This window comes from Cryptotermes secundus, unplaced genomic scaffold (assembly GCF_002891405.2).
Source record: "Cryptotermes secundus unplaced genomic scaffold, Csec_1.0 scaffold112, whole genome shotgun sequence".
In the NCBI taxonomy this organism is placed as follows: domain Eukaryota; kingdom Metazoa; phylum Arthropoda; class Insecta; order Blattodea; family Kalotermitidae; genus Cryptotermes; species Cryptotermes secundus.
In genome coordinates, this window is record NW_019718271.1 from 387,519 (window position 1) to 407,102 (window position 19,584).

The 19,584-nt window shown below is 40.6% G+C and overlaps 1 protein-coding gene across 2 annotated transcripts in view; it reads left to right on the forward strand.

Annotated features, from left to right (window-relative positions):
* LOC111871406 (mucin-17) overlaps positions 1–19,584 on the forward strand; it is a 74,133-nt gene that overhangs the window by 14,373 nt on the left and 40,176 nt on the right. For both annotated transcript variants that reach the window (XM_023864535.2, XM_023864620.2), the window contains exon 4: positions 14,508–15,713. In XM_023864535.2, coding sequence (XP_023720303.1) covers positions 14,967–15,713 — 747 coding nt within the window. In that variant the 5' untranslated portion in view covers positions 14,508–14,966. The remainder of the gene's footprint in view (positions 1–14,507; positions 15,714–19,584) is intronic.

The following is a 19,584-nucleotide window of genomic DNA, read 5'->3' on the forward strand; positions in this document are numbered from 1 at the left end:
GGGAGAGTAATGTTATGTACTGTTTAATATGCAATAACAAGGCGTTCTATACACACGCATGCGCACACACTCCAACACATGTATTAGTGCTGTGAGTTGGCTTAGTTTTCAATCCGTGAGTGAGTCAACATTGACAGGCCATTAACTGATAACATATAGGGTAGTCCGTTCAAAAGTGGAATTAATTGTAATCATATGGAAACAGAGCTTATGGTTTGACGGTATGCTTAAAGAGCTGGTTTGGGGTGATTTGTGATCTAAAAAGGAACAAAGTAACATAGTTGCCCATTCGGCCGCGCCATAGCTCAAGTGGTTAGTCGCTGGCTTCCCATCGCGGCGGCCCGGGTTCGATTCCTGGTCTGGTCAGGTGGGATTTGTGGTGGATAAAGTGGCGCTGGAGCAAGTTTTCTCCGAGTAATTCGATTTCCCCTGCCAATCTTCATTCCACCAATTGCTCCACAATCACCCTCACCTATCATCTGGGGCTGGTACAATAGGTTAGAAGTGGCCGCAGTAAAAGGGACGTACACCTCCATCTTCAGGGTAGAAGACAAGAAGAAATCCGCGAGCGAACCAGCTAGAGCAGGTGCAACAGACTGTTGCGATGCGTTCCTCCGAAACGTCGGTTAACACAATTTCTACACGGTGCCACATCCCAGAAGACAGCCTTTTTCATATTGTGAAAAAATTGTAAGTGGAAGAAAAAGGAACAGTTTGTTGCATTATTGACAGACTGTGTTATACATAGGCGTCTCCATTTTGTTGTCACAGAAACAAGCTTGATCAGTAACAAAATGGCCGCGGTGAATGTCAGACCATTACCTCCAAGTAATGACAATGATAGGTTGGGCGTCTGCCAGATATTTGTATATAGCTCTACTTTTCCCTCTACAGTACCTTCCGTTTGAGCACATAGGTTGATCTTAATCGTTTCAACACAGCCAAACCGGTTGTACTACCACTGCCCGTAACTTTATTTTTGGCAAGGGCTCCACTTAACAGCTGCGTGACCTTGATGCATTCGAAGCGGACCGCGCCTAACTACGAAAACAAACCACACACAAAACAGCGCAAATAACACGCTTGTATTCCTCTAAATGTTTGTGACAATGATTGATTTATTACATCGATATTATGCTGGACATTTTTTCATTGTCTGAAATATATTTGATGGAGATAGCTGTAAGTCGATCTTAAGGTCACTGGTTGACTTAGAGTTCTTGGCTACAGATCCTGAGGTCCGGGTTCGATTCCCGTCGCTACCAGATTTTCTGAGAAGTAGTGGGTCTGGAACGGGGTCCACTCAGTCTTGTGAGGATAACTGAGGAGTTGCTTCAAGAATATAGGGATTCCGGTCTAGAAAACTGAAATTAATGGCCGTGGGGATTCGTTGCACTGACCACGCGACACACTCTATTCGCTACAGTTGGAACTAACTGCAGACAAGCGGCGGTCGCTCGGTCGGTATAGTTCGCTTGCGGATTAAAACCACGGAGTTTGTTGTTTGTTTGATGACTGTCTAGATCAAATCTGGCACAGTGAAATATGAAGACTCTTGTGTTAACCACTATAGTATCATAACCACTAAATGGAAAATCTGCAACATAATTCTCAACAAATAACATTATTCCGTTGGTAACAATGCACTTCAGAAACGTAAGGCAAACGACCTCGTGTTGAAACCATCTCTAATCAAAAGCGGTTTTGACACATATTGTAGATACCTTTGATTCTGAATTATGAAACAATGAATGACGCGATATTGGGTTAAAATGTTTAGGTTATTTGAGGTCATTTGATTTTTTTTTCAATTGACCTATTCCTCCAACCGCACTATATCCCTGGAGTCGACTCAGCCTCTAATAGAAATGAGTACCAGGAATCTTCCTGGGGTATAAAGGGCGACCGGCGCGTAAGGCTGACAATCTTACCGTCATCTATGAGCCGATTGTCTTGAAAATGTGGGAGCCTTGACGTCTCACAACCCTATGGACCTTCACGTCCTGTTACAGGGATAGCTTTCTTATGATGGCATCATTGAGAGTAGTAAATATTCTATATAACAGCCCCAATTGATGCGTTAAAAAGTGCTTAGATAATGATTCATCATTTTCATACTAAATGGTGACATCCATAGACTTGACGTTCCCGTGAGATCATTGGGAAATGGTAAAGAAGCTTCCTTTCTCAACCTCTTCCTCTGCCCTATCACTAATTTGCAGACTTACAGGCTGTACTTATTTATAAACGGAAGTCAAGGGAGGCATACAAATGTAAAGTTGTCCCTGTACTTAACTAATTAATCACTACAACATAAAGGCGTATGGGGGAGTGGAGGTATAGATCCACATTTTTTTTACCTCGGCATTAGTTGGTGGTGAGGGGTCAGCTTCACGCCGCGGCCACTTTACCCCCAGGGAACTCCCCCCGGTACGCATTGTATAGGAGTTGTGTGGACCCAAGAGCCGGTTTGGACGATGCGAAAAAAATCTTGATCCTACCAGGATTCAACTCCGACCTCTCGGTCGTTCAGCCCTTAGGTAGTCGCTATACCGATCACCCTATTCCGGCTCACGGGGAGGCGTATAGCACAAGATAATTTTTTATATAATTTTTTCTCACTGCAGAATTATACGGACTCCAAGACGTTGCAAGGATAGGATTAGTGGTATTTTTGTTGCAAGTTCGTATGAAGTAACTAAATATAATTCTGTATTTCAGTATCCCGTTGTAATTGTTAAAACTGTTGAACAATGGACGCTAACTAAATATAAAATGTTTTTGCAAGTCCCACATTTCCTGCTGACTACTTGCTTGATTTAATATTTGACCCTGAAGATGGAGGCAATATGTCCCTCCGACATGCCAGTAAAATTCTACCAGACTGCACTATGTCACATGCTGGCAGAGTGTTATTCAATTTCGTGATAGATCTAAGTAGTTTTCTTCCGCTGAGACTGCAGTAGTAACCATGCATGGTGAATGACGTATCAGAAAACGTAAAGGTAAGACTGAACTCGATATTCAGTGCGACATGAATACAAATGGGCTTGCTACAAAGGGAAGATAAGAGTAAACGATATAAAGGTGAATTTACGAGGGATTTAAAAGTATCTTCGATCAGTTTCGTAGAGAGAATATGAAATTTTGTTATGAGATTTAAATATTAAACACGGAAAGTGAAAATTACAATATGAAAGAGAAGACTAGCCCTACATGTACTTTGTATACGTACTGGGTCCTAACGGGGGGGGGGCATGCGTTAGCGTAGTTGGTTGAGGCACTGTGCTACAAGCCGGAAATTCGCGGAATCGAATCCCGTTGAGGCGGATTTTTTCAATTTACCTAATCCTTCCAGCCGCGCTATGGCCTTGGGGTCGATTCAGCCTCTAACAGAAATGAGTACCAGGAATCTTTCTGGGGGTAAAGGGCGGCTGGCGCATAAAGCTGACAACCTCACCGCCATCTTTGAGCCGATTGTCTAGAAAATGTGGGAGCCTCTACGTCTCACAACCCTATGGGCTTCCACGGCCTGTTACAGGGATACCTTTACTTACTTTACTTTACTTTACTTTACTGGGACCTAACGATTACGGAGTACGAAGAACAAGCCATACCATATCTGAAAATCTTATTCTAACAACACTTAGGAACTAAGTTAATGGAGAAACACAATAAGATTGACAATATTGTGACATATTTGCAAAGACAAGAACTGTGGAGCCAGAGAGACAACCGTTGCTAAGGAATGGCTCTGAAACAACATTCATTTCTAGGCAACAGCTCGGGAAACACGTTCCGCTGCAACGGATACGCAGGCAACAATGGAATAAATGTTGTAAACGGTGTTTTCTATTCAATCCGCGCCAATAGTAACATTATGCAACAATAGAACTTTGCAGACAGACCCGTCCTCTCGTCAGAGAGGGCGCCCCACAGAAACAAGACCGAAACTGTCAAATAGTAATAAATATCTGGTCATGAGCCCTAGATTGGGCTCAACACCAAGACTGACTGACTGACTGACTTCCGTCAGTCGCAATGTGACTTTGAATTTAACTTGACTGCAGTTGGAAGACAATTATTTCGGCTCGGAAGCCAGTCGAGAATACACAGCTGAGGTTGGAGGTTGGCAGTCGGAAGTCATTCGAGCCCGAAAGCTAGCATCTGAAGAATGTACCGGCTGAAGTCAGTGGTCAGAGTATTAGGTCGCCGTGAGACTGTAGCCAGCCTGCAAGGACGTGATCCCGGAAGCAGAGGAGCGTCCGCTGTTGGGAGCCGTTACAAAGCAACATGACTGAGGATACTAGTCTGTGTGTGATAATGATCTGTGAAGTGTAGTCAGGAGAGTCCAGTAAATCCAATTACCAATCAAAACTCCGTCTATAGCCACTCCATCACGTGACAGTATAAAAGTAGGCGTAAATATCTGCTTAGATAAAAAACGTGTTTGGAACAGAGAGATATATTTGGATAGTTTTGGATTAAGTCATGAGTGGGCTTTACTAGACATTTACACACACATAACGCACGTACACACATGTTCACAGACACATATGCACAATAAGTTAGAAATAAATAAGAAAATATGCATTATTTTATTATAAATATTGACAAAATATTATTATTATCCTCTGTAATTCTATATTATTCATTTCTTAATTAAATATTTATGTTTCATTCCTGAAATCGTAATAACACTTAGTTTAATGATAATGAAATTATTATTACTGTCATAATTATCAGCTATTTGTTTGTTTACTTTTACTTTTATTCATTATTATTTCTTCCAAGTACTTACCTGTAATTTGTATTTGACTTTTAATAAGTTTGTCTATAATGTAATTCATTCATCTGCACTGTGCTGTGTCTGTAATTGGCCTTGCGGCTGTTGACTCGGCACATTAATAATAAAGAATTGAATTGAAAATAATCCAAAATTAGCTGGATATAACTTACATTTTCGTGCTTTTCAATTCATATTATTAAAATGTCCAAAATATTTTCGACTGGGCCTTAAGCCACTTCTCTGCCATGTCTTCTCCTGCATATGCTATTTACAGTATGAATTTCGACAGAACAAGTTTTTTTTTTTTTTTCGGTAGTCAGGGATATGCTATGAGGAGCTTCATAACTTGGACCCTTCTCCAAGTATAATTAGAATGATCAGGTCTAAGAGGATGAGGTGGGCAGGATATCTAGCACGAATAGGGGAGAAGAGGAATGCATGTAGGATATTGGTGGGAAAGCCAGAAGGAAAGAGACCACTGGGAATACCAAGGCGTAGGTGGGGGACAATATTAAAATGGATCTTAGAGAGATAGGATGGGATGGTATGAATCGGATTCATCTGGCTCAGGATACGGACCAGTGAAGGGCTCTTGTGAACAAGGTAATGGACCTTCTGGTTCTATAAAATGCTGGGAAATTCTTGAGTAGCTGCAGATTTGGCGGCTCCTCAAGAAGGGCTCAGCTCCATGCGCGAGTGAGTAAGTAAGTAAGGGATATGCATATACAGTAAAACTTGGTTATAGCAACATCGGTTTCTGCGACACCTTGTCTATTGCGTCAAATATTCAATGGTACGAACTAATTCCTCATAAAGCAACTGTTTTTATACCTTGCTTAGTACGACATGCACAAATGCATCAACCTCGTATGTAACGTCATTTTCATTCCTGAATTTCTCTGATATGGACATTGAACGTAATTTAGAAAGTGTGTATTGGGCAAGTAACAGGAAACAGATGAAGATAACTGATTACTGTACTCGTATCTAGGTACAGTAAGGCACAACAATTGATGTAATCTACTGTAATTTGGTGAGTAGGCCTACCTTTAATATACAGTATTAGTGCGGTGTGTATTGTCAGTGAAAAGCGCTGTAATATGTCTTTGATATTACACATTTGGGCAATTCCACGTTAATGTTACGTTAGTCTGTACTTAACTACGTATTTCACTAAAAAATGCAACATTTTAACTCGGTTTTGGTAGATTTTTACGTGACTAACATAAGGCTACTGTGGAAGTGCCCATTTCGGTTACAACGACACTATTTTTAGGTCCCTTTGATGACGTTGTAACCAAGTTCTACTGTATATATACCTGTATATATGCTCCCTAAGCAAAACACGATACAGTCAATGGCCGGTCAGCAAAGACACAACGAACAGCACTCACATCCGTCCGCACACTTCCTCCACCTCAGAAAATTATTACCATAGTGAAGTGTCGTTCGTTAAGCATCACAAGTTCTCGCACCCACTGGAAAAGTAAGTAGAGAACAGAGCAGTATTCTTCATTGGTTCAGTTTATCAATGAAACTGCACTGTTAAAATGCCACAGTATTGTAACTGCTGGGAAAACAATGAAACGCAGCTGAGTGCAAATGAAGGAAGGTTCATAAACTTTCAACCCGCCATCTTTCTCAGTGGTGCCAACATAATTTTTAAGGTTAAGTAACAACTGCTTTACTTTTTGGCCTTCCTTTTCGTAGAATATCACAGATACCTCAGTCAAGGTACTGTACAAATGGCTGCAAGTTAACGAAACCACAGTAATCATGTGAACACATGAAAGGATGGGCTCAAATAAACTGTGAAAGTCGTTACCGTAGAACGTCAGTAAGCTCGTTTTGTACTAGGATGGCATTTCGTAACAAGATTATAATTCGCCGTTTCTCAGGAACGTTAAAGCCAATAAAACACAGCAAAAGGATATTTACTATTCACTTTAAGGTGTGTTACGGGAGAATCATAGTTATGACCAGGGCCAGGATTTTGATGACCTGAAAATATTTAAAAAATGACCTATAAAATAACCGAAAAATCCAGAAAAATGACCTAAAATATGACCCAAAAAACGTAATATGCAGGGCCAGGATTTTGATGACCTGAAAATATTTAAAAAATGACCTATAAAATAACCGAAAAATCCAGAAAAATGACCTAAAATATGACCCAAAAAACGTAATATGCAGGGCCAGGATTTTGATGACCTGAAAATATTTAAAAAATGACCTATAAAATAACCGAAAAATCCAGAAAAATGACCTAAAATATGACCCAAAAAACGTAATATGCAGGGCCAGGATTTTGATGACCTGAAAATATTTAAAAAATGACCTATAAAATGACCGAAAAAATCCAGAAAAATGACCTAAAATATGACCCAAAAATGTAATATGCAGGGCCCGGATTTTGATGACCTGAAAATATTTAAAAAATGACCTATAAAATGACCGAAAAAATCCAGAAAAATGACCTAAAATATAACCAAAAAATGTAATATGCAGGGCCCGGATTTTGATGACCTGAAAATATTTAAAAAATGACCTATAAAATGACCGAAAAAATCCAGAAAAATGACTTAAATATGACCCAAAAATGTAATATGCAGTATCAATATATCAGAAAAATGACCTGAAGGAGAAAAGAAAGAACACTTCGCTTCCATGTTATTCACATTTCAGAAAACATATGAAGAAAAATTCCCTAAAATGGTCAAAAATTACAAGAAATACCCTTAAAAGTCCAAAAATTTACCAAAAAATTACCCCCAAAATGAAAAAAGACGTTAAACCTAAAAATGTCAAAAAATGACAAAAAATTACAGATAAAATTTACATTTCTGTAACCAGCAGCTCATATCCGAGATTTATATATTTAAGAGCATCGCATAGGATACAAGGGAAAATAAAAGATGACATGTCATCAAAATCCGGGCCCTGAGGATGCGCAATGTCCTTATTTTATAATTATCCTGAGAGTCCATAACCTCTGCACGCGATATACTGTGACATGAAGACTCAGAGCGACATCTATTGAAGTCAGAAGAGACGGCAGGGTAAACACACCCGCGACAAGAATTACACGAACGCAACAATGGAGGGACTGTTGGAAGCGGTAGATTCTGAGCCGTTCCCTATAATTACCATGTATTTACAGACTATTTGCGGCTTCTTCAATAATTCTGGATGAAAACTAGTTAGAATTTCATTTTACTTGAATATGCATGTGATTTCAGAGACAGTGTTGTATGTAGGGACCAAGAACTGAACATTAAAGGGGTTGGTCTAGCAGTAACGTTATAAACTAGTGTTCTGGGGGAGGGGTACTCAGTTCGATTCTCGGTCAGGACCCTGGCTATATTGGCTCAGATTTTTTCGTGGTTCTTCTCTGTCCTCCCAGACAAATGCTGATACAATACTTTAGTTAGACCATGATAGCGTCCGTCTAAATTATGAAAGATTCATAAAAAAAAAACAATCTCCGTGGTTTTAGTCCGCAAGCGAACTATATCGACGGAGCGACCGCCGCTTGTCCGTGAAGTTAGTGCCAACTTTCTTCATCCATTATGCTACCATTCATGCTACATGTTTTAGATACTGATAGAGTCGGGGACCACTGAGCTAAATTCAGGACAGTTCCCGCCCATCAGTAGTCTCTAATGCCTCTGGTAGATGGGGGGAGCATCTAGATACCGCTGAGCCAGTAGAGGCCGAACTCGCTGGCTGAGTCGGGACTGATGGCACGCACCAGTATCGGTCGGGTATAGAGACTGGTAGAATATCACAGGGGGACGTACAATAGACCACTGGTCGCGGTGCATGGGGAAACCCACCCCCTCCAATAATAATAATAATAATAATAATAATAATGATAGGGTCATTAAATATATCACATAAGAAATAATGAAATACAAGAGGAGATGTACTTACTTAGTTTATTTGTTATTTAGCGCAGCTGTTTCAAGGACAGATATTGTGCAAAGTAAAAAGAACTGATTTGAATCACGATCCCGAAACGTGAAGAAGGAAACGTTTCGAAGGAAGTGGTAGTGACATATGTGAAGATTTAGTTTCGAAATTTGTGAGATGAGACTGAGGAAAACATCGAAATACCATGGTCAAATGAGCCAACTTCCTTTTCCTTAAATCCAGTCCTGATCCCCTCTGAATAATCCAGACGTTTGATAGATATACAATACCGCTCGTTATGTTCCATTATATAACGCATTAAGAGTACTACTGCCTTTTTCAAAGTGCAATTACAGTTTCTTCTGTGGTTGCTTGTACCAGAGTAAAGTTTATTATTCTGGGCATTTCTGCTTATGCAAGAAACCAGAAAATGGATCCAAATATTAGCAAAATATCGATTATTTCAGTCGACTTCTGGCCTCGATTCAATTCTGATAACTTCCAGCATTCTATATGCACTTGTAGTTCCCACACTCCACTCATAGATGTCAGCAGTAGAACAAGTCTACGTTTGCGTTAACAAAAATAGAACAAGGCACCGTAAGGCTTGTCCCTGGAAACTGCAGTCAAATTACAAAGCAGATACGTTACAAGAGACCGGAAAGACAAAGATCATCACTGTAGAAGACTCTATAGCTCTCACCGTGTCACCGTTCGGCGGTTACCATCCATATATCATATTGTGAAGGTCTCAGATACAAATCTCGGCCTCAGAGTAGAGTTAAAATGATATGACTGGGGTTACAATCTGGGATTGTGCATTAATACGAGACATGAGGCCGCGCCATAGCTCAAGCGGTTAGTCGCTGGCTTCCCACCGCAGCGGCCCGGGTTCGATCCCGGGTCTGGTCAAGTGGGATTTGTGGTGGACAAAGTGGCGCTGGGGCTGTTTTTCTCCGAGCATTTCGGTTTCCCCTGCCAATCTTCATTCCACCAAATTCTCCATCATCATAATCACCCGAAGAAGGTAGAATAGGCCAATCAGTGGTCGCCGTGACGAGTGGACCCAGTTGGACTCCATCCCCCAATAAGCGAATTAAAAAATATGAGACATTATAATTTCATCATTTCCATTTCATCATCCACGGATTTCCTAGAGTATAACACTGCATAAAGAAAGAAATGAAAAGATTGGTTCAGTAAATACAAACCAATTATTCAATCTAGTTCAATTGCAACACAAAAAAATGGGCGTTGTAATGTCGTATGCTTTGAATTCCAAGGGTTTGGATTCTTCATTCTTTCAGTTAATTCTCTTCTTTGCGGATTTCGATAACATCCTTCAAATCCGCTCTCCACAAGCCTCCAGTGCCAGCGTTTTTAAGAACCAGAACATGAAATGATAAGGCACCCTGCAGACAGTGACCTATTATAAATAAACGTGCTCTTTAATATCAATTTTTTCTTTCCTGTACTGTATTGGTGGAGGGACAAGCGGTAGGGTAGTTGGTTGAGGTACTATGCTATATGCCCGAAGGTCGCGGGTTCGATTCCAGATGAGGTCATTGAATTTTTTAATTGACCCAATCCTTCCAGCGGCACTATGGCTTTGTGGTCCACTCAGCCTCTGAATATTCTTGGCAGTAAAGGATGCCCGGCGCGTAAGATTTACAACCTCACCACCATCTGTGAGCCGATTATCTTGAAAATGTGGGACCCTTGACTCCCACAACCCTATGGGCCTCCATGGCCTGTTAAAGGGATAAATTTACATTTCACTATATCGGTGTAAATTAATAAAAGGCTGAGGTCCACGAATTCTGAATTTCTGCATTAATGATTAGCTTCTGTCTATAGGTGGATTTCTCCACGTGTTCATTAGATAGGATGCTACGTGAGCTAGAGACTTTGTAAAGAGAAACTTCTTGCCCATTCAGGGAAGAAAGCCTCTGCCATCCAGCCAATAACGAATCGCTTCACTCACTGAAATACAAGGACACAATGTATTTTATTTTTCGTATCATTCGTTGTGACCGCCTCTGTGGTCTAGTGGTCAGAGTTCCTGGCTACAGATCCAGAGGTCCGGATTCGATTCCCGCAGCTATGAGATTTTCTGAGAAGTGGTGGGTCTGGAACGGGGTCCACTCAGCCTCGTGAAGATAACTGAGGAGCTAATTCACGGAAATAGCGGCTCCGGTCTAGAAAACCGAGATTAACGGCCGTGGGGATTCTTTCCGCTGACCACGCGACACCCTCTATCCGCTAAAGTTGGCACTAACTTCGCCGACAAGCGGCGGTAGCTCGGTTGGTATAGTTCGCATGCGGACTAAAGCTACGGACTTTTTTTTTGCTTTGTTGTAATTCACTGTATTACGGGATCTTGGAGTGCCAGAGCAAAAGAAGATATACGCTGTGTTTCGACAAGAAGCCAAGTTACGACTTCAGAAATGTCAGTGTGGAATTAATTATGTCCAAAATGGCAGTGGGGAAGAGATTTCCCAATCTGTTAGCATTCTGTAATTGCTCTAATTTTTAGTTCTGTCCTTACTGACTCCTAATTTTTATTGCGAAACACCCTCATACTAACGGAAATCAGTCCTAGTCAAGGAACACGGGTGAACCTCATTGAACGCGATAAAGTTCTGGAAAAAGAATATTAGTTACATCTTTATAACTGGTGTATGTCCACCAAAACTTGGTTTTGGAAGACCCCATAAGGAATATCTAAGATAATCCAGTTGGACTAAACTGCATGGGATACACCAGCTTTTGGCCTATGAAAATAGTGTAAATCTATCTCATAAAACATCCGAAATTTTAGATATTCCTAGTAAGAAGGCTAGTCTAGAAATAAACACAGAAAAAACCAAATAATATACTGATGCCTAGTCACCAGTATACTCCTGGAAGTGAAGTCATAATTCTCATTTCTAATCCTGAGCACGCGGAGAACACACGATATGGTTATGATTAAACCAAACTGACCTAGACGCATGGCCTTCATTTACATGAGTGACTCCTTTGAATCACGTGGAAAATAAGGGATAAGAGGCAGAAATATTGTTTGTACAAAGCTGTCAGAGAGTCTGAAGACAGAGGAATTACGAAGTCCATAATATTTGCACACGTGCATCAGCATGAAAGATTGCTTGTTTTTTGTTTGGCCCCTAACCTTGTTCCGAATTTAGCTTTTTTTATCCACATAAAATACACAATTTTGATGATCGAAATTTATTATAAACTTCAGATGGATCATTGAGTTCCGTCCAAATCGTGTAGACTAGCTTATTTTATTTTTTCTAGTCGCTGGTTTTCTAATTTTTCAGTGACAAAACTTGGAGAATAATATTATCTGACCCTTTCCACTGAATATGACGTAAGAAGGTCTTTCAGGACAACTCAGAGTCATGTTTTATTAGTGTTTTCTCTAATCCAAACTTAAAGGTAGGCGAGCTTGCGTTTCGGCGCAAGCGCAATGCGAAGTAGAGGCCTGACACTTCTACGATTCTAAGAGTCTGTAAACTTGCACATTATTCCGTGTTGTGTTTAAAAAAAACAATAACAAGAAAACCACGCTTATGCATCTGTGGTCTAGTGGCTCTAGTAGTCCTGGTTACAGATCCAGAGGTCCCGGATTCGATTCTCGGCGCTACCAGATTTTCTGAGAAGTACTGGGTCTGGAGCGGGGTCCACTCAGCCTCGTGAGGATAATTGATGAGCTATTTCAAGGAAATAGCGGCTCCGGTCTAGAAAACCGAGATTAACAGCCGTGGAGATTCCGTTGCGCTGACCACGTGACGCCCTCTATCCTCTAAAGTTGGCACTAACTTCGCCGACAAGCGGCGGTCGCTCGGTCGGTATAGTTCGCTTGAGGACTACTGCTCACGGAATTCTTAAAATTTTTTTAAGATAATGTGTGAAAGATGGTTGGAGGGCATGTGAAAATTTGTATGCTGAAAGATTATAAATAGAGCTCTGTACACAAGTGTACAAAATATTTTTATGTGCCCTGGAGAAGCCGAACACACTGATGTAGCGATAATTTTGAGTTTATACGAGATCTGAGGTTTCCAAGATGATGAATGTTTAAATTCTGGTCCTCTGGGTCACGAAACTTTTCAAGAAAGAATTTGTCGAATATTATATACTCGTATATATGACAGCGAACTTTAAAAATATATAATTTTATTTCAAACTTTTAAAGACTGAACTTCTTTTAAATAATAATAAAAAAAACAATTCGTACCTCACAGGAAACACAGTATTTTTCCGTTACAGAGACCAACCGGTTAATGCAGTTTAGGGAAATAAATGCTGTTTATTGTGAGAACCATACTAAACACAAAAAATATATGTTGTGGGCAGAAAGTAGAATTTTATTATGTTAAAATGAGTTTTACATGTAATAACCATTGAATTTTGAAGGCTAATATTATATTTAAGTATGCTGAATTTTAAGGATGGTTGTAGAAATTCTAAGAGACACGCTATCAATAAAATTTGAAAGTAGTTTGTAAGTTTACACCATGTTGGAAGTGTTTCAGTATTTAGAAGAATATCCGTGCCTGAAATGAAATGCGGGTTAGAGCCGTGAGGGGCCCATAAGTAGGTACTTCCAACAAATCTCTTAAGAACGCAGTAATACCGGATTTTCGAGAGTTTCGAAAGAAAGTCTGTCTTCACTGATAAGGGTTTTATAAGCTGTCCGTGTTTATGGGGTCTATAAATGGCATCGACTTTATAGGTCACGCCTCATCTGAGTGCAGGTCGTGAACCCAGGCATATCTGATCGAAAGGAATTTTTACGGATTAAGAGAGTCTTATCAACAGGAGACAGCCACAGAGAAACTTGTTTTCAAACCACGACACAGTCAAATATGGTCATTTTCCTGCCTGTTTTATTGTTTCCCGATGAACTTAAGAGTTTCTGTCCCGTAATTGGAAAGCCCTTAAAATGAAAAGGTGGACCAATAATTTGTACACGAGATTATTGGATTTCTCTGTGTTCTGCTTCGTGTTTCTTTCACTGTATCCGTGTGTTGCTAACCTTCATGCAAGACGATTAATCGCCGTTACTCAAGAAATACTCTTCTCCATTAAGACAACTGTTCTATTCGTAAACTAACATTCTTAATTTTTTGTTTTCGGGCAGCAGAAAATAGATTTTTGTTCAGGGGAATTTGAGCAAAGTTGCTATTCAGAATATTATCACGTATTCGGGGTTTCGTGACTAATAATAATGGGTTCTGGACTTGATTGAATTTATTGGCGCTTCTTTAAAATTACAGTCAATTATAACAGCTGACATCTTGAACTCCTTCTGAACAGCTTCTGTCTGATGACGAATCTCTCTTAAGAATCTCTCACTAATCTCAGACTGATCTCGGACAGATCTCTACTACTACTCGAATTCAAAGTCAAAGTCATATTGTGGCTGACGGTCAGTCAGTCAATCAGTCAGTCAGTAAGTCTTGGTGCCCCATTTGGGGCTCATGACCAGATATTTATTACTGTTTCTCAGTTACGGTCTTGCTGTGGGGCGCCCTCTCTAACGCGAAGACGGGTCTTGATTTTCATATGCTGCTGTTCCTTGACAGCGCAGTCTTTTTCGGGTATGAATCCCTTGGGACTCGCCACCATATTTTACTGTCTCAGATTTTAGATTTCCCTTTTCGTCACGGTGGAGGCATTTCCATGTATTCGTTGCCGCTGAAATATGCATTCCCATTGCAGCCGTTGCGCAGCGATGGACGTCATATAGTCCGGTTTCTATATGCAAATCGGTAACTGGTGTGCTCTGTTTCAGGAAGGATGTGAGGATGAAGACGAGGAATACGACGAAGAAGAAGAAGAAGAAGAAGAAGAAGAGGACGATTAAGGGGCCAGCCCGTGCGAGCACTCCGCCGATCTCGACAATGCAGAAAACCAACAGAAAGTTTCCTCTTCCTCAATAAGGAATCCCGGACAGAGCCGACGTAGTAGTCTGCGAGTGGAGTTCGACGGACTCAGCATCGTCGATGAGGAGGCCGAGACAGTTTCCAACGACCTTACTCCTGTCGAGCAGTGCGCAGAAGAAAGCCCGTCCGCACCGCTTGCTTTCCAACAGCTTAATGCTGTCAAGCCACAAGGCGGGGAAAAATGTGCGAAGATTTTAAATAATAACCAAGTTAATAGCGCGTGTTTTAACACACTTAATGGTAGACACGGTCAAGAACAACAGTTCTTCGGTAAAATAAAGTTACCTAACGGTAAGGAAGGTGTCTTCATGAGTGATGTAATGTTACCAAACTCTAATATATCAAACGGTTTACCAGTTTACGGCGGTAATAACCTGAAAGGTAATTCATACGATTGTGGATCGACAATTGAGTTTCCTCCAAGTGATTATCATATTTTAAATGAAAATTTATGGTCTGAGATACCTGCAATATTGCCGGGTGCTCAACAAAACGTGGTTAGCAACGGGTCAGCAATTTTTCCTCCGTCACAAAGTCATTATAACTATACTTTCACACCTGTCGATGCAACATTGTTATCAAATGGTACATCTGTGCAAGACAATTATGCCTTTGAAAGTCCGAAAAGTTTCCGTGGCATTCCAGAAGATGAAGAATTGTTGCCAAATATTGACACATGTGAGGCTAGAACTGCAAATGCATATTCGGAGAGAGGTCAAAATACAGTACTGCAGGAATGTGGTCTTAATGATGATACATATTTTGGAATGGGTGAAAATATTCAAGACACAGCAAATACAAGTGATGATTTGATGCCGGGTTATTATAGAAAAGGTGGAGCAGATCTGCTTATAACAGGAGGTTATCCAGTTACAAGATCACCTGGTTCGTTTCCTGTCGGTGGAAATTTGGATCAATTATTGAGACAAATGAGCAACAAGGAAAGCGAACGTGTGACGTCAGTTCCTGTTACGGAGGTCACTAGTTCTGTTACCGCAGTCGCCAAACATGAAAGCGATAGAGAGGAAGTTCCCACTAAGGATGGCACAGAAAATGTAAGTTGAAACAACTCAACAAGTTTAACTTTATTCTGATCCGTCACACTAGAAAATGTTATAGAATGATTTGACACTGTCCAGTGTGACTCAAATATATATATATATATGAATGCTTTTACATGTTTCTATTAGTTAATGACCATCTTCAGAAGGCAAATAACATGTTGAGGAAACTACTATTACATAAATCATAGTACATCAAGTTCAAAGTTGTCCAAAGTTTTATATATAAAGATTTTAAATAAGTTAAAATGTGGTGATTTAAAATATTAATAAAATTCTTAATATTTAAAATCTTAAACCGCTAAGGTTTGTGTCTTCGTGTCCCTTCTATCAATGGGAGATTTTTCTTTATATATATATATATATATAGAGAGAGAGAGAGAGAGAGAGAGAGTGTTTGTTGTTGAGCTGCTTCTCCTTTCGCTGTTTGTTGAGGCACATTATCAAATGTTTATATATAAAACTTTGCACAAATTTGAACTTGATGTACTATGATTTATATAAGAGTAGTGTCCTCAGATGTTCTTATTTGCCTTCTGAAGATGGTCATTAATTGACCGAAACATGTAAAGGCATCAAATATACGCGATAGCGTAGTTGGTTGAGGCACTATGCTACAAGCGGGAAGGTCGCGGGATCGAATCCCGATGAGGTGGATTTTTTCAATTGACCTAATTCTTTCAGCCGCATTATGGCCCTGGGGTCGACTCAGCCTCTAACAGAAATGAGTACCAGGAATATTCTTGGGGGTAAAGGACGGCCGGGGTGTAAGGCTGACTACCCCACCGCCATCTGTGAGCCGATTATTTAGAAAATGTGGGAGCTTTGACGTCTCACAACCCTATGGGCCTCCACGGCCTGTTACAGGGATAGCTTTAATGATTCTATAAAAGAACTCAATATTTAACAGTTTTATTAAGCAGCTACTGTCGAGATCAGCAGTGAAATGTATACCGTCCTTGTTACTTAATGATGTTCCTTTAACGTGTAGCGACGCATGGCTTAATATTGACACTTAGTCACATGACACTGCAAGAGATTCATTTCGTTACGAAGTCACAGCCGGATCATTTTAAAGCGAAAGAAAAATGTTACTTTTCGTGGCCGCAAGTATTTTTATCCACTGTTGTCTCCGTAAAAACACTGCTCGGATTAATCAGCGCTCGAAGGGATATGAGTACTTTTCCGCCATGGGAACGAATTTAATATAAAGTCCGTGGCCTGTAGTCCGCAAGCGAACTATACCGAGCGACCGCCGCTTGTCGGCGAAGTTAGTGCCATTTTAGCGGATAGAGGGCGTCGCGTGGTCAGCGCAACGGATCCCCACGGCCGTTAATCTAGGTTTTATAGACCGGAGCCACTATTTCCTTGAAGTAGCTTCTCAGTTATCCTCACGAGGCTGTAGTGGACTCTGTTCCAGACTCACTACTTCTCAGAAAATCTGGTAGCGCCGTGAATCGAACCCGGACCTCTGGATCTCTAGCCAGGAACTCTGACCACTAGACCACAGAGGCCTCCAAAAATAGTCGGAGCGGGGGTATCGTAGTCTGAAATTTTTGCAAGGCACATCAAGCGTTTTTAAAAAATAAACACCCTTAAGAATATTTTATGCTATTTAGAGCCTTTCGAATTTCGACCTGCGTCGGCTTTAAATATACAGTTTCGAGTGTCATCAGAGTGGAAATTAGTAAAAAGAAAATGATATTTCAGGAATTGATTGCCGTGGTATGAAGCAGATTGAGCTGGCTCAGGTTACCGTTCAAAGGTAGGCTGCTTTTATGAGGACGATGAAGAATTTCCTGGTTATATGAAAGGATCACCTGACTAACTCCCAACTGTCCGAAGATGATTCCGTAAAGTCAATTAATTTTGTATTTACAGAAGAATGACTTTGTAACATGTCTAAAAAGTCTTCTGGGTACCGTATAGAATTCTACATTTTATATTTTGCCAATTTAAAATATTGTTCAGACTTGTCCTAGACTAACTGTAATACAATATAACGATGCGTGACATGGTATGTGTTCGTTAAGCTTGGGAATAATTTGCTGTAGCGTAGTTGGTTGAGACACTATGCTAAAGCCGAGAGGTCGCGGGTTCGAGTCCCGATGAGGTCACTGGATTTGTTTTTTTTTTTTAATTTACCTGATCCTTCCAGCCGCACTGTGGACCTGAGGTCGACGCAGCCTCTAACAGAAATGTGTACCAGGAATCTTTCTGATGGTAAACGGCGGCCGGAGCGTAAGTCTGACAACTCACCGCCATCTATAAACAGACTGTCTAGAAATATGAGAACCTCGACCTCTCACAAACCTATGAGCCTCCACGGGCTGTTACAGGGATAGCTTTACCTATTTTTTTACTATATTGTTCAAGTGTTACTTGACAAGAATTACCATGGCATTGTGTAGAACTTCAGATATTCAACTTTCGTAAGTTTCATGTTATAAGTGGAAATGGAGATCAGCTTTGTACTTCCTATAAATCACACGGGATTTAGTTCCGTATGAAATGATAATCCCCAGTAAGAAGTGTCCCCGCACAGCTAGCGCTCTGGTGGTTTACAGAGTAAATAAAGTCCCAGTACTGTAATGGATGTCGGGTTTATTCAGACACATAAATTTATCAAGTTTACCGCTGTTCCATATCTTATACCTACCCCCCTATTTCGTCCCACTTCCTGTCCTTCCAAAGATCTATCCATCAATTCATAATCTACTTAAAAATTCCATGTTTAAGTCTTTTGTCTACATATCTTTCAGTTCTATGAGGATAATGCGTAAACAGAAAAACTGACAACTGTTTAATTTCACACCCATCTCTTTTAGCCATGAAGACTCATTTTCAAAGCTTTCAACACCGCGTAATTTCCGCTGTCAGCAGATTCTGTTTAAACTTTAAAATAATCTATGAAAAGAAAATCACAACGTAAATCTTCGGCTTTCACGACCGTTCATTTGCTAAAATGCATCTCGTCCGTCGGTGACAGCCGTGTGGAGAAGTGCGTTGAACTGCAGACGTTTCAGAACTGTACTGCTGCCTCTCGTCTCTATCTAAGGGCATATGGGAAACTCCACCTCACCTTACCGATCCACTCTCCTCTTCCGCTCCTGTCAGGTAACAATTTCCTTGCACGTTTCTTAGAGTTCGAAATATCTTCCTCATTCGGTCACTGCACTGAAATATTTAGCCCTTACAGTTCTGATCCCTGTTTAAATTCTCCATTTCCTCCTACAAAACGATTAAAAATAAAGGGCCAGGGGGAAGTGATCAGATAACTAGTTAGAAAATAAACTCCGTGGCTTTTAGTCTGCAAGCAAGAAAGTAATTAGGCAGTGTAAAGAAGACTTTATGTGTGATTTGAAATGACGGCGAGACTGTGATAAATCTGTTGCCAGAATACGACTAGTAAAGACTGAGAAATCTTGTGCGTGTGTAACGGTGAACTGTAAAGTGTGTAGATCAGCGACAGCGCTGTATTGCCTGTAGTCCCGAGTCTATGTATAAGTGTCAATAAATCCCATCATCCAAACCATAACCCGTCTATAAGTCTCACGCAAACGCCTACACGTGACAATAGAAACCAAAAGGCTGCCGTTTTGAGTTATGATGTATTCTGAAGTAGTATCTGATCAGAGCTACATAATAACATAAGAAGCGTCCTCCGTAGTCTAGGGGTAACGTTCCCACCTCATGACTCAAGGTACGCGGGTTCAGAATCCGGCGGAGGTCGTGGAATTTTTAAGGGCGGAAAAATTCAGGGAACAAGTCCTCCGGGAGGGACTTTAAGCCGTGGGTCCCGTGTCGTAGATTTACGGCACGTAAAAGTTCCTCATGTCTCTAGGAGACCTCTGAGCAAAATTAG